Source organism: Callionymus lyra, chromosome 8, assembly GCF_982586985.1.
Source record: "Callionymus lyra chromosome 8, fCalLyr1.hap1.1, whole genome shotgun sequence".
Taxonomy (NCBI): domain Eukaryota; kingdom Metazoa; phylum Chordata; class Actinopteri; order Syngnathiformes; family Callionymidae; genus Callionymus; species Callionymus lyra.
The window spans coordinates 19,414,837-19,428,905 of record NC_141825.1 but is presented as its reverse complement, the minus strand read 5'-3'; the positions used below and the strand labels follow the sequence as shown (position 1 = coordinate 19,428,905).

General features: G+C 39.2%; 1 protein-coding gene across 1 annotated transcript in view; it reads right to left on the bottom strand.

The window, feature by feature from the left end:
- The window catches only part of LOC148073942 (neural-cadherin-like), a 213,711-nt gene that overhangs the window by 134,406 nt on the left and 65,236 nt on the right, over nt 1-14,069 (bottom strand). The window contains exons 2-3 of the mRNA XM_087798121.1: nt 9,813-10,010; nt 1,870-2,095 (exon numbers count right to left, since the gene is read on the bottom strand). Coding sequence (XP_087654247.1) covers nt 1,870-2,095; nt 9,813-10,010 — 424 coding nt within the window. The remainder of the gene's footprint in view (nt 1-1,869; nt 2,096-9,812; nt 10,011-14,069) is intronic.

The window sequence follows — 14,069 nt, the reverse complement described above, 5'->3', positions numbered from 1 at the left end:
CAGTTAAACATTAATAAAAATGCATATCACTAAAAAGGTACAGACTCAATTATTAACATTTATGGAAGTGTTTTTAAGGAAAATACGGTCAATCCACTGCATTATTAGCTCTAACTCAACAAGGCAGATTTAGAAACACTTGGACTTCAAGAGGCTCTTACTTCAAACTTCATCTGACAACTCCCTAAATACAAGTAATAATAATATTATAAAACTTACTGATGTACTACATCTACCTGAAGAGTCCAGAAAAGAGTCTTATTTTAAGATATTATAGCAAAAATGAAGCCTAAATTACTTGTAAATAGTTAAAGAAAAGTATCCAAACTAAAGTTTTTTTTAAATAAGATGGCTCGAGTTTTTTATCACCCTATTTGTTTTTTTATTTTATTTTACTGTTGACAAGCCATTCCGTTGTCGAGAGTAAAATGCTTTGATTTCAGTTTTTGCAGTTGATCAAATACGAACCAGATTAGAAATGAAACACTTCTATTGCAAGTATAATTAATTAGATTTCCTATAAAAGGACTTTAGGCAGATCTATTATTTTGTCATATTTGTCTATAAAGTGTGTGATTAAATTTCAAATGTTTTGTACAAGCACATGTAACTTCAACAAGAACACTCGCATGCCGGCCTGAGGGTTGAATCTGAGAAGATGTGACTTGACAGCTGCCGTGTATATAGGTTTGTACTGTTGGAATTGTGTTCATGAATGAGTCTGTCACAAGCAGGCTAGCTCACCTCGGCGACCCTCAATTAACCTGCATCAACTTCAGAGTATAATCGAGTTGATCAGGTGGATATTGTAGTTATTTATGTTCTGGTAAAAAGAGCAATGAAAGAAAGACCTGAAGGAGTTTTGAAGTTTGAGAGAGAAAAATAAATGATTTACAACAAAATGATGCCTTCACGCTTTAGGACATTTCACTAAATAATTTTAAATATTAAATCATTATGTTTGACCTTCATAAACATAACTCTTTTTAAAAAAAACACCGACCGGCGTCAAGTAATCTAGTGTTGATCGATGAACTGATCAGATTGTAAAGTTGGTGAAATTGGGAGCTAATTTGTGCAAAATGATTTACTATCAGCATTTATTGATGCGTCAGGGCTGCGGTGGGATTTTCTTGGCAAAATAGATTCGAAATTCAATTAATTTGCATAAAAATAAAGTAATAAACAGAGCTCAGTTGCGATCATATGGAACTAGAACAAAAGTGTCGAGTGAGCGGATGAGTCTGGTTTCGGCATTTGGAGAAACGTGAGGCTTGAAAAACAAAGATATCAGGTAAACCGATAATCCCTTTGCATGCTAATTGCATTTTTTTAATACTGCCTTTCATCACATTGGGTGTTTATTATTCAGTTAAACCAAATGAGGAAATAATAAAGACACAGGCCCACGTGCGGGTTTCACCATGGAAACAGATTGCATTTAAAGACTTGTCCTTTAAAGTGATATTTCACCCACATTTTTTAACTTCAATCATTTTCTACTCAACCTCATGTCGACTAAGGATGCGGACTATCTTCAGGGTAATCTAAGTCTTTTTGTAGTAACAGAAATGTTCACATGTCCATATGAATGTGCGACTGGAGTTCAGTTCTCCTTCATCTTCATCCGAAAAGACACATCCAAATACCATACTGCTCGTCTGTAACCTCCATTTTCACAAACAAGCTTTTCTGGGGTGTCTTTTTGGATAAAGAAAAGTTAGCTTTGTTCGCGGGCCTCATATGAACATACATTTTTGTCTATGACTCTAAGAAGGAACAAATTACTCGGAAAATAATCCGCAACCCTTAGTTAAAATAAGGTTGTGATTCCTTGGTACCAGTCCGTATACATGTGACCGAACCTACCTTTGGCCTTCCGGCGTGTTCTCCGGGATGGAGATGGCGTAGCTGCTGTTGGAGAACTGTGGCGCTCTGGGTCCGGCCACCACTGAGATCATGGCGGGAACACTCCGGCTGCCCAGGCCGTCCAGGGCCACCACACTTAACAGGTACTCCTTGTCCTTCTGAAGCACGAGCCCCGTGGTGATCACCTGACCCGTCTTCCTGTCCACAGTAAAGCAGCCATCACCACCTGCAGAGACAAAGATCCAATGTATTCATCAACACGCACATTCAAGGAAACATGGTGGAGAGGTGGTTAGCAGTAATATCCCAGGACATGGAAAGAGTGCTCTGGATCATGAATGCACTTTTATCTATTATTTATTATCAACCGGAGAGAGAAGGAATAATATTTTTATTTCTGATTTAGCGGTTATGACAGCCTCTCGGATCGGCAACCTTCTCTGCCTTTTAGGAACAGAAAATCACCAAAAACTTATGACTTATGAATTTCTAGTAGGGCTGCAAAAAAATAAACAGTACACCAATATGAATAGAAAAATGTTAATTTTAACAAACTATATCAGTTTCTTTTCATTTTCTTTTAGGCCTTCAAAGTCATATTGGAGTTTTATCATAGATCATTTTGATTTATTTATATTCATTAAAGTGATGGTAATAGTAAATAATAATTTTATACCATGCAAATATTAACTGTGATTGTTAATTTTGTTGTTTCAAATAAACTCCCAGCCCCTAGACGGAAACAATCATAATGTCCGTAAGAGCTAAAGTAAGGATGAAATCCCATGGGATCGCAGCAATGACTGAGGATTAGAGGATACAGCAGTCTCTCGTTGTTTTGGGGGCATACTTTTGCTCTCAGTTAAATTAATCAATCAAAAGCGAGTGGAAAATGAAAGAAATCACTGAATTTCAGGAAAATGAAAATCATGCAATTGTATCGACATGTCGTATCGTGAGCTGAATGTATCAGATCGGATCGTGGGATCAGTGTATCGCTACAGTCCTACAAAGAAGACCATGGATATTTATGGGTCTTTTTTTAAGCTAACTAGACAAGAACTTCCATCAATAAGAAACGCAGGAGATATCGGGATCAGAATTGTTTTTCTAAACGCAGTGTTCCATTTTTAGCTTCTTTGTTAGCTTTTAAAAAGCCAAGTCATCCACCTCAAGCAGATAAAATGAATGATAATACAAAAAAAACACAGCTCCACCTGACATCTTGTTGAGGTCATTTTCTAAATGGTCTAACAAATGAATACCTCTATTTTGAAGGGGTCACGATCAGTGCTGCAGTGAAACGCTTCATTATTAAACATCTACAAGTTATGTCAAGGGTCAGTTTCCTTTCAATGTGCCTTCAGGGTCACCAGCGACCGTCCAACCTCCGCTGAATCAAACTAATTCAAAGAGCGTTTATTCACACGGATCCTTAATTTCTATTTTATATTCATCAGCATGGTTGAAAAGAGTAATGCCATGACTCGGTCTTTGGTGGCTTTCTAAATCTCAACATGCACGGACTAACCACTGAAAACAAATCACGGACGACACATTTTCATTTAAAAAACGTATTTCTATCGAAGATATACAGCGGTATAGAAAGTTTCCGGGGGGTCGGGGGGCGGGGGGGTGCTTAGCAGAAAGTTTCTGCTGATTCTGCCGATGTTTTATTAATGTTGCGATGAATGTAAAGTGATACATTATATTTGCCTCAGAAGAGGGAGATGTAGCTTTCATGAGGTCGTATTGCAAAAAGGTAATATGCAGTGACAGACTAATCATCAGCCAGCCGAGACCGAAAAGGTTGTATAATACCAATGAAAGGATTTGACCGTCAACAATGAAGCGTTTATTAAAGCCTTTCATCTCCCGCCAGTTTCTTAACAGCTGTGCCCACTCTCTGCCCATGCAGAGAGACAATAAAAAATAAAAAACACCAATTAGAATTCAAGGCACTTTTGAAAATAGCACCACCAAATCTTTGTCCATTTATCTGATGGCTGACTTCAAGGCGTCTCTTCCTCACTCAGATGGTTCAATCCCTCCATCTGTCCAGCTGAACACAACCAAAACAGGCACCCGGGTGACGCCTTTAAGTGTCACTCTTTGAGTGCGACAGTCACTCGGTTCCACCCATTCTCGCACCTATATTCACCCATTACATACTGTATTTATTTTATTTATGATCATTAAACATTGGTATTATGTGCATATTTAATGAAGCCATTCAAGGAAGGCCCCACACATTATTAACCCCTTTTGTTTGTTAGAAAAAAAATTGTTTGTTGTATCCATCATTTTGTCTTTGGGTCAAGGTGACCCGAAGGCCCAATACATTTTGTGACCTAGATGCAACACAAAGGATACTACAAAAACATTTATTTTTGGGCCTTTGGGTCCCCGTGACTCAGAGACCATACAAGGCATAACACAGACACATTTGTTTTCGGGCCTTCAGGTCACCTTGACCCAGACATACCACAAGGGTTAACCAATCAGAAGCAACATAAGGCCTTGGTGTCATCATGGGGTATCTAGAGTTATTTGACCAAAAGATAGCTTTCCTAGTTTATGCTGAACTTTCACCTGGGTCTATCTGACCCAGAATCACAAGGACATGTTTTTTGCCAAACAGCAGTCTTCGGCCAATCGTTCTTCTTCTAAAGTATCTCAAACCATCTTTCATAACAACATCGTACTGCGGTCGAGCCATCCATCATTCAGGTTTCTCCAGTCATGAGAGGCACTTTAATCTGGAGTGTTCTCTCTTAACTTCACGGTAAATACCATTAAGAAGTAGGAAATGATAATGAACTTCCTGCTTTCAAATTAAGAGCAGCGCGTCAGCGTTACGCTCCGTCTACCTTGTAATCCTCACTCATAATCACTGTCATTCTCTTCACTGTTTAAAATGCACGTCTGTTATTTATTACAGTCATTTATTATAGTGACATTTATTTTTTGTTGTTTCATTATCTTGTTTCCATATCTACCGAGTGTTGAAAACAAACTTTAAAATTTCTATTTCCACATTGTTAAAAGTTTTTCAGATAATTTAAAAATGGCGAGATTAAGACGTGATTCATTAATATTTTCCAGTTACAGCAGAATTTTAGAGAAATTGATCATTAAAACATCATATTTGGGTCATGTTGCCCATTTGACGCTGTTGAAGAAGACACATTTATGATGCTATAAATCCATAATTATCCAAAATAATAATACAATAAACAACTTCCTCAGATCTCTTCTAGAAGATATTGACTACTATCAATATACAAAATATAACAATTCATTGTATAATTTAATATAAAATAATCCTATTTTAACTATCTTAGTCATTTGATATTGTCATTTATGATTCTACTGCTAGCTTGGAGGTAATAACATCCGTAAATCGACGTTAAAAAAGGCCTATTTTTTTTTAGCTGACTATGTCATGACACTTCAATCTCACTCTTGCTGTTTCATGAAACTTGGCAGACTGTGGGTGTCAACCGTGTGACCAACACTAACCTACAAAAGTAGAAACAAATAAAATGGTATTGATCACCCACCATCAATACCAAGAAAGCCCAGACACAGAAACTTGTGGAATTTACCCGCCATCAGTTTGTATACAAGAGTCGATCGATCCAGTTTTTATCGTCAATCTTCATTTACTGTAAAATTGTGAATGTTGTCTCTTTAGGCTACATTTACAAAAGAGCAGTCTAGTCGATTAATATTTTATGCATTCAAAAGTTTTCTTTTTCCCAATCTCATCTCTCAAGAGTAAATAAAAAGTGTTCTTTGTTGCCCTGTGTCAACTCTGTTGCGATATTCCAACTGGCTCTCCTTGTGAATTAGCAGCAGGCAACTTTGCTTGTATTCATTCCCTTTAATTAGCCATTTTATTTTGGGTAACTGCTAGCTACGTTTTATTTAAATTAGCAAGGACTCGACACGGCTGTGCTCTTGCATTTCTTTAATTTCCATTGAAATAGGCAACTTGCTTTTATGTTGAAAAGCTTCCTTGAATTGCAAAAATATCTCCTTTTTCTGTTCCATCCATAGCCTTCTCCTTTTCACAAGAGTATTTTTACATCCTCAGCCTTGTCCCAGTTATAATAAAGTTTAAAACACAGATGACTAAGTCTTAAAGATCCATTTGTGACGCATTCATTTTGGGTTTGGAGAGTTCATAGAGAAACAAGGACAAAACAACATGATTTAAGAACAGAAATGAATAATAGAAAACAACACCAATAGCTATGAAGCTTGCAGTCAATCTTTCTTAAGGTTTTAATAATGTTTTGGTTTCATTCGACGGTGCAGGATTAGGACACGCTGCTTCATTTCCAAGACATTTGTCAGGGAAGTGTGGCTTCCCCGCTCGCATGACATTAAAAATTGATGTCAGCAGAAAATGAGGTGACGAGAACATTTCGTAGCGAGGAGACAAAGAAGGAAGGTTGAAATATGAATTAACGTGGATGTTGGTCTTAAAACACGATTGAAAACCAAATGTAGTTAAGTTAATCTTTAATTTCTGTAGAAGTTATTTCTTCAAAACCATAAATAATAAATAAACAATAAACAAGATAAAACAAAATGAATGAAGATGAAACAAAATAACTAAAGATAAAACTAAATAAATGAAAATAAAACCAAAATAAGACAAGACAATACCTTGTTTAAGCTCAACTGATTGTATTAAATTATGAAATAAAGAATATAAATCCTATCAAATTGTGAAGGAATTTGCCTGCTTAAGACCTTGGCTCCAGCGATATATTGAGTGATGTCATCTGCTGTCTTTTGTTTTTTTGTAATAACATAAGATGTAAGCGTAAATGTCAAACTGGGCCATTTATACTTAATTATACAAATAAATGAAATGAAAAAATGTTGTAATCTGTTATTATTAGAATAACATGATTTATAAAAATGATGATGAATAACTTTGGTATAATTAAATACAATATTTATACAGTTTCACTGAAACTTGCATAATTCAACAAACCATATTTACTAGACAGAACATCTTTTCATATATATAATTAATCACACTTAATATAAGAGACAAAAACCTAAAGCGCTCACGCAAAATTATCAGGTATATTTTTTTCGTTACAGTGCAAGACGTCAAGTTTAAGTGCATTTTTTAGAAGTTCTAAAATTCAAAACTCGATAGAAAATATTCTCAATTTACAGATAATCCCACAATCTAATAAAAAAAAAATGAGGCTAAACTTCAGGTCTCCAGGCGTGTGTTCCAGCATTAATCTCTCTGTCGTACATTCAGCTCGACGACCCTCTCCCGGTGCCAGTGGTCGCAGCTGTACTCGGCCCAGACACACTGACCTGACCCATCAAAAAGGCAAGCTCGCCTCATCCTCTTGAGGTTTTTAACAGATAAGCACACGATAAGAGGGTTTAACCGATGATTGAAGTCCCAACATTATGTTTAGATTACTTACGTGATTTAGAACTGTTGGGGGTCGACCTCGCCGCTCGACAAGACTTCTTAGCGTGCCGACATTAACTGTGGATTTCATGCGGTAATTACGGTTTAACTGACATCAGGGAGATTTGCTATTGACTAATGTGAGTCAGAGGTTTAATAAAGCCCCATTGGCGAGATTATCACTACCCCCCCGTCACCCCCCTCCGGTCAAACATGCCAACAAACAGAGATCCCCTGACCATACCGTCTTCATATTGGCTTCCCTCCAAAATGTTAATTGTAAGCTTTGGATTCTACATTAATGGGTGAACAGAACACCAACGTTGATTCTTGACGACTCAACATCGTTGACACGTGGAGCTTTGAAAGTTCAGTTTCTACTCCTGCTTTAACACATGAAATTTCATGGGCTCACCTAAGGATAGAAAAAGGCCGGTAACCATGATTTATTGATATTTCTTTCTATTGATGATTTCGGTGTAAAGGTTTGTTTTTTGTTTTTTTTTAAAGCCTGTCACTCACGAGACGTCTAGACACTCCGGTCGAAGGCTCCTGTTGATTGAGTTTTATAGTGAGATACACTTTTTAAACTCTATTTCAAACTAGTCAATGTTAGGACGTAATATCACTCCCTACATACTCCACACACCCCGGACACCCCCTAAACAAATCCAAACCAGCCCAAACATTCCCTGCACACCCCAAGCACTCCACACACACTCAACATTCCTTTGAAACCAAACAAACCCCAATACACCCCAAACACTCCCTGCACACCCCAAAACACCCCCACACAACCCAGACACACTCAACACACCCCAAACATTCCATGGACACCAAACACATCCCAAATACTCCCCATACACCCCAGAAACAACCCAAACACACCCGACACACCCCAAACACCCCCCCCCCCCCCCCACACACACCCCAAACATTCCCTGTACACCAAACACATCCCAAACACTCCCCCCACACACCCCAATCACCCCCTGCACACCCCAAGTCAACCCAAACACAGCCAACACACCCCAAACACTCCCTGCACACCCCAAACCACCCCCACACAACCCAGACACACTCAACACACCCCAAACATTCCCTGGACACCAAACACATCCCAAACACTCCCCACATACTCAAAACGCCCCCCAAACAACCAAAACACACCTAACACACCCCAAACACTCCCCCACACACCCCAAGCATTCCTTGTACACCAAACACACCCCAAACACTCCCTGCACACCCCAAGTCAACCCAAACACAGCCAACACACCCCAAACATTCCCTGGACACCAAACACATCCCAAACACTCCCCACACACCAAAAACGCCCCCCAAAAACAACCAAAACACACGTAACACACCCCAAACACTCCCTCACACACCCCAAACATTCCCTGTACACCAAACACTCCTTGCACAACCACACACAACCTAAACACACCCCAAACATTCCCTTGACACCAAACACACCCAAAACACTCCTTGCACACCCACACACAACACACCCCAAACATTCCCTGGACACCAAACACACTCCCTGCACACCCCAAACAATCCCTACAAACCAAACACACCCAAAACACTCCCCAGACACATACCCCACACACTCCCCTCACACCCTGAAGACTGCAAACACCCCAAACACTCCCCCACACAACCCAAGCACTCCCCACACACCCAACATTTCCTGGACACACCAGACACATCCTCTAGACTCTGAACATACCCCACACACCCCACACACTCCCTGGACATCAAACACACCCCCAAACACTCCCCATACACCTGGACACTCCCCACTTACCCCACACTCGATGAATGGACACGTATTATATAGAAAAAATCCTGAATCTTGAAAGAAAATCCTCGAATGATTGTGTTTTTTTCTGTCGGTCTCATTCTGTTGAGACATATATTTATTAATATTTTTTGGAGTCAGTTTCTACTGCATTATTTCTATTTTTGAAGGCCAATGGAAACATTAAATGCCGCATTTTCTTCTCAGGCGTGAAAGTACTTGAAAAAGAAGTATCTACTACATTTATTTATTCACATCAACGCTGCTCAGCTATAGAATTTATTCTGTGTCACTTCGTTATCAAGGAAGCAACATATAGTTTTTTTTAGCCTTAAAAATAATATCTACGTCTCAAGGCTGTATTTGTGATGGTGAGCGGAAACCGTTTTTTATCGAGAAGATAAAGTTGCTCAGCTGAAGACAGAGTTTGGGATTCGTGATATCCTGGAGGAGGTCTCCGAGTACTGACTTTGAGATATACTGATGTTGAAAGAGAGACAAAGAATAATGGACTCAAAAGACTGCATGGGGATTTGTGAACGCCTTTGGCGTCCGGTGTGAGTGACTGCACGCCTGTCTGACAACTCGCATCCACTTCCCTCTACTGTAGCTTGTCAAGCAACCTTTAAACGACGGCACACACCTCGACGTGTGTGTGTGTGTGTGTGTGTGTGAGCTCACCGTCTGACAGGAAGTATTCCACCTCGCCGCTCTTTCCCTCGTCGCCGTCGTGAGCTCGCAGCTGGTAGACAAACGTCCCCGGAGGGACTTCGGGAGAGACACCGGTCAGGTAGGGATACGGCGACATCCTCCACTCCGGGACGTTGTCGTTGACATCGATGATCCTCAGCTTCACCTTGTTCAGGTACCAGTCCGGGCCTGAGGGAGAGAGCAGAGGCGGTGACGATGCTGTGGCGACGCAAAGTGACAGCTGTCATGCACCCGTGAGTTTTAGTTGGAGATAAAGCCAGCTGGAGTGAGCAAGGGTTTGTCATCTCAGGGTGTGTGTGTATGTGCGACGACGACGACGACTCTCTGCTGAGGTGTAGCGACATGCTGGGATGCAATAAAGTTCCACAAGAATCTTCCAAAGTTCCAAAGAGTTCATGGTCCTGTATCTTCACATTAGAAGCAAAAACTCCCGGCGGAGTAAGACGAGAAGACAGTAGCAACGCAACCTTCGAGTTCCTCAAAAAAAATCTGACGGGTTCATTATTTATTCTGGTTTTGACAAGCCAGCAGGCAACTCATTTAGAAATTTCCATTTTGGACTTACATCAACATAAAGTATGTCCAAGGATAACAATGTGTTCAGGAGCAGACATGGGTTTGACTGAAGACAAGAGGCGGTTAGGCACCCTCAGTGTATCACGTATCATGTTGGATTTTGGACTAACCACCTGTTAATTGACTTACAATGTAGCTAATATAACTTTATGTATTAATTCCCATTTTAAAATATACACTTGATGTGAAATGTTACAATGCTCTGCTTCCTTAACATTCTAAAAAAAAACATCTTTGATACAGTGTTAAAATAGTTATTTTTCAAGATTTCATTATTTTAAAATACATATGTTTGATGAGACTTTTTAGGTTGTTACAAATCTTTATGACAGAAATGTCCATCGGAGAAGGACAATTCCAATCTGTACTAGTAGGATTCCAGATCCTACTAGTAGAGGTTGGAATCCTTCTACTGAACTGAGATCTGAATATTGGAATTCCAATCAGTCCTAGGAGGATTCCAGATTCTACTTGTGAATTCCAATCTCTACTAGGAGAGATTGAAATCCTACTACTGTATTAAAACCTGAATATTGGAATTCCAATCTGTCCTAGTAGAGATTGGAATTCCAATCTGTCCTAGGACAAATGGAAATTCTACTAGGACAATCTCCTTTCTGCTGCAGCTCATCCAGCGCCATCACTTGATCAACCTACGTTATGTCACTTTGACATCAACTTGGGACCTGGCTTGGGAAATTAGCCCTTTTATACCGAGTCACTAATTTATGTTTTTTCTCTGATTCACATATCAATATTAAATCCCAGTTCTGTACTAGTACAGATTGGAATTCCAATCTACTTGATTCAAATCTGTACTTTGACATATACTTGATCTTTTCATATGGAAACATACATGTTATAGACGACGGTACGATGGCTTGTTAAATGTAGAGATTGATAAATACAGTCTCACTCTTCGTGTAGTCGTGGTTATCCAGGTTTATTATATCAGGTTTAATTTAATTTTTAGACCAGAGGCAAATATTATAAAGCAGAGAGTGCCATCTGATGGCCCTTCGAAATGATGACACTGTGTCATGATATGATCTCTAAATAATAATGCATCATATTTAATATCACTTCATAGGACATGACCAAGGTAAATATAAGAGTAAGAAAATAAGTATTTGTAAAGAGCCTTTCTCAGACCAGGGTCACCAAGTGCTTAAACAATCAAAAACAGTACACAGTTTAAATACAGGCTCTTAAAGGTTAAGAAAACACAGCAGCCTCAAGCTAATTAAGAAAAAATGCATGACTCAGTAGACTCCATCAAACACAGAGAGAGAGGAAGATCGTCCCAAAGCTTAGGAGCAACAGCCTGGAAGGATTTCTCTCCTCTGGTTCCTGAACCGTGTGCGAGGAACCATCAGTAGATTCTAATCCACAGACCTCAGAGCCCGGTGTAAGGCTGGATCAGATCAGTGATGTAAGGAGAAGCCTGACCATGAATAGATCTGAAAGTAAGAACCAGAATTTTAAAATTTATCTTTAAAGAAAATGGCAGCCAGTGAAGAGTTTTAAGGATCGGGGGAAATGTGAGTTCTTCTACTAGAGCGGGTCAGATTTCTCGCTGCAGAGTTTTGTATTAACTGCAGGAGAGACAGCTCCTTCTTGTTTAGACATGGAAATAAACTTACAATAGTCAAAACCAGAAGACACTAACACATGGATTATAAAGTTTTTAATTCCTACTTTTTATTTGCAGTGCTTTTGTTCCTGTATGTCATTCTGTAGGATTTATGTCACAGTATAATTAAAATGTGTTTTCAGTTGTATCTGAACAAGGAGCATAATACATTTGAGTGTTGATTCCTACATGTCATTAATATTGTCTAAATTTGGACTATTTTGATACTTGCAATGGTGTAGTCGGGGAAATGTACTGGAAACGAGCCTCTAAAATATTTTTCATCATCCACCATTGATTTCTTTGTGGAGGAACATTCCCTACACAACCGTTCCATTATGCCTCATCACAACCGTTTTTAATCACATTGAAGTCCCTAAATTCTGTGAATATTTGTATTATTTTAGCTTTTAAAAAATGTATATATTAATGAAAAAAACAGAAAATAATAGTACATTTTAAGATGTATTGAAACTATCCTAGAATCGTTTTGGCTCATGAGGAACACACTACAAAGGAGGAGTTTAACACATTTGGTCTTTACTAAGAATTACCAAAATAAATCAAATTGTAATTCGACTTTATGTTGTGTCTCATAGACTATATTACTGGAGCTGATCACACAAGCAGAAGCACTTAACAGCCTTTACTGTAATGAAAGTATAAAACATTTATTTTATTTCTTAGGGGTGTACATTTTTTATTACAGAAGTTTTAAAAAACTTGGCCTCTAGTGTTTGTAGTGACAAGCCGATTTCAACATGGCTGGCTGCTTGTAAACGTGTCAAATACAAAGAACCCTTTTGTCTACTTTCATCGCAGAACGTTTTTTGAAAATTGAGTTCTGGCCGAGTTCAACAGAAGACAGCAACGTGTTAAATGCTGCAATGAACTGCAAAAACCGATTTGCTTTAGAAAGTGTCCAGAAGTCACAAAAGTGAAGGTCTTGAAATTAAGTTTCCCACTTCAACAAGGAATTCAATTCACGGCCGTAATTGAACTTTAAATCATATCAGTCACACGTACAAAAACAGCAAGATAACGTTCATGAAATTCACAAGAGGTGTTTTTACCAAAGTCTTCACTCGCTTTGAAAGAATTTATCTACATTGTGAAGAATCAGAGTAAAAAAAAAAAAGTGGATGTAGGATGCACACAGACTCTCTTAGCTAAAGAAGAATCACTTCCAAACATGGCTCTCATCCAGTTCTCTAGTCGCCCAGGTTCCGATGGGAGAGCGTCTAAGCCAGACTCACACAGCAAGTCTGTGTTAAGTTACCTTGATCTTCCCACAGGGGATAAGATGATGCCTCATGGCTGAAGGCTTTTAGTCGCCTGCACACTGCCTTGCTGAAGTGAATAAGAAGATTCCGGGAAATCCAATTACCACCTCACTCTCTCCTCGCCGGGGTAAACACGATGAAAAACAGAGCCACAACCAAGCGAAAGGCGGTAACAGAGAGTGTATCAGAGACATCTTCTTCTTTTAGAACATATGTTCCAGCAAGTAAACACTTAGTTTGTGGGTAACATATTTTTCGGTGAATATCAGCAGAACAAGTAGTATTGAAGTTGTATTCCAGAAGAGGTGCCAACCAGTTCCACCCACAGACAACAAACCCCTCCCCACGACTAGGTCACACAAGCTTAACATCAGCCAGGCGTCCTCTCAAACTTTTTTTTTTTTTTTTTCCCACGCAACAGTTCACACTTTGACACAGGTAAGTCGCCCGAGGGCTTAGAGGAAACTCCGGCCTTTCAATCCCATTATGTAAACAGTCTGCTGTGTGTGTGTGACCGGAGGCTAAATGTGTACCTTTTTTTAATCCAAGACGTAAGCAGCACGAGTTCTTATGCATCCAATGTCCTGCCAGTACCTTCGGGGGGGTACACAACAGATGTGCCGCTGTCCCTTCCATGCAACATTCTTCTTATCTCAAAAAGACAAAATAATAAATGGAAGACCCCCTTTAGAAACAATAAATAAATCATAGATATGAAAGAATTTCTTCCCGAGG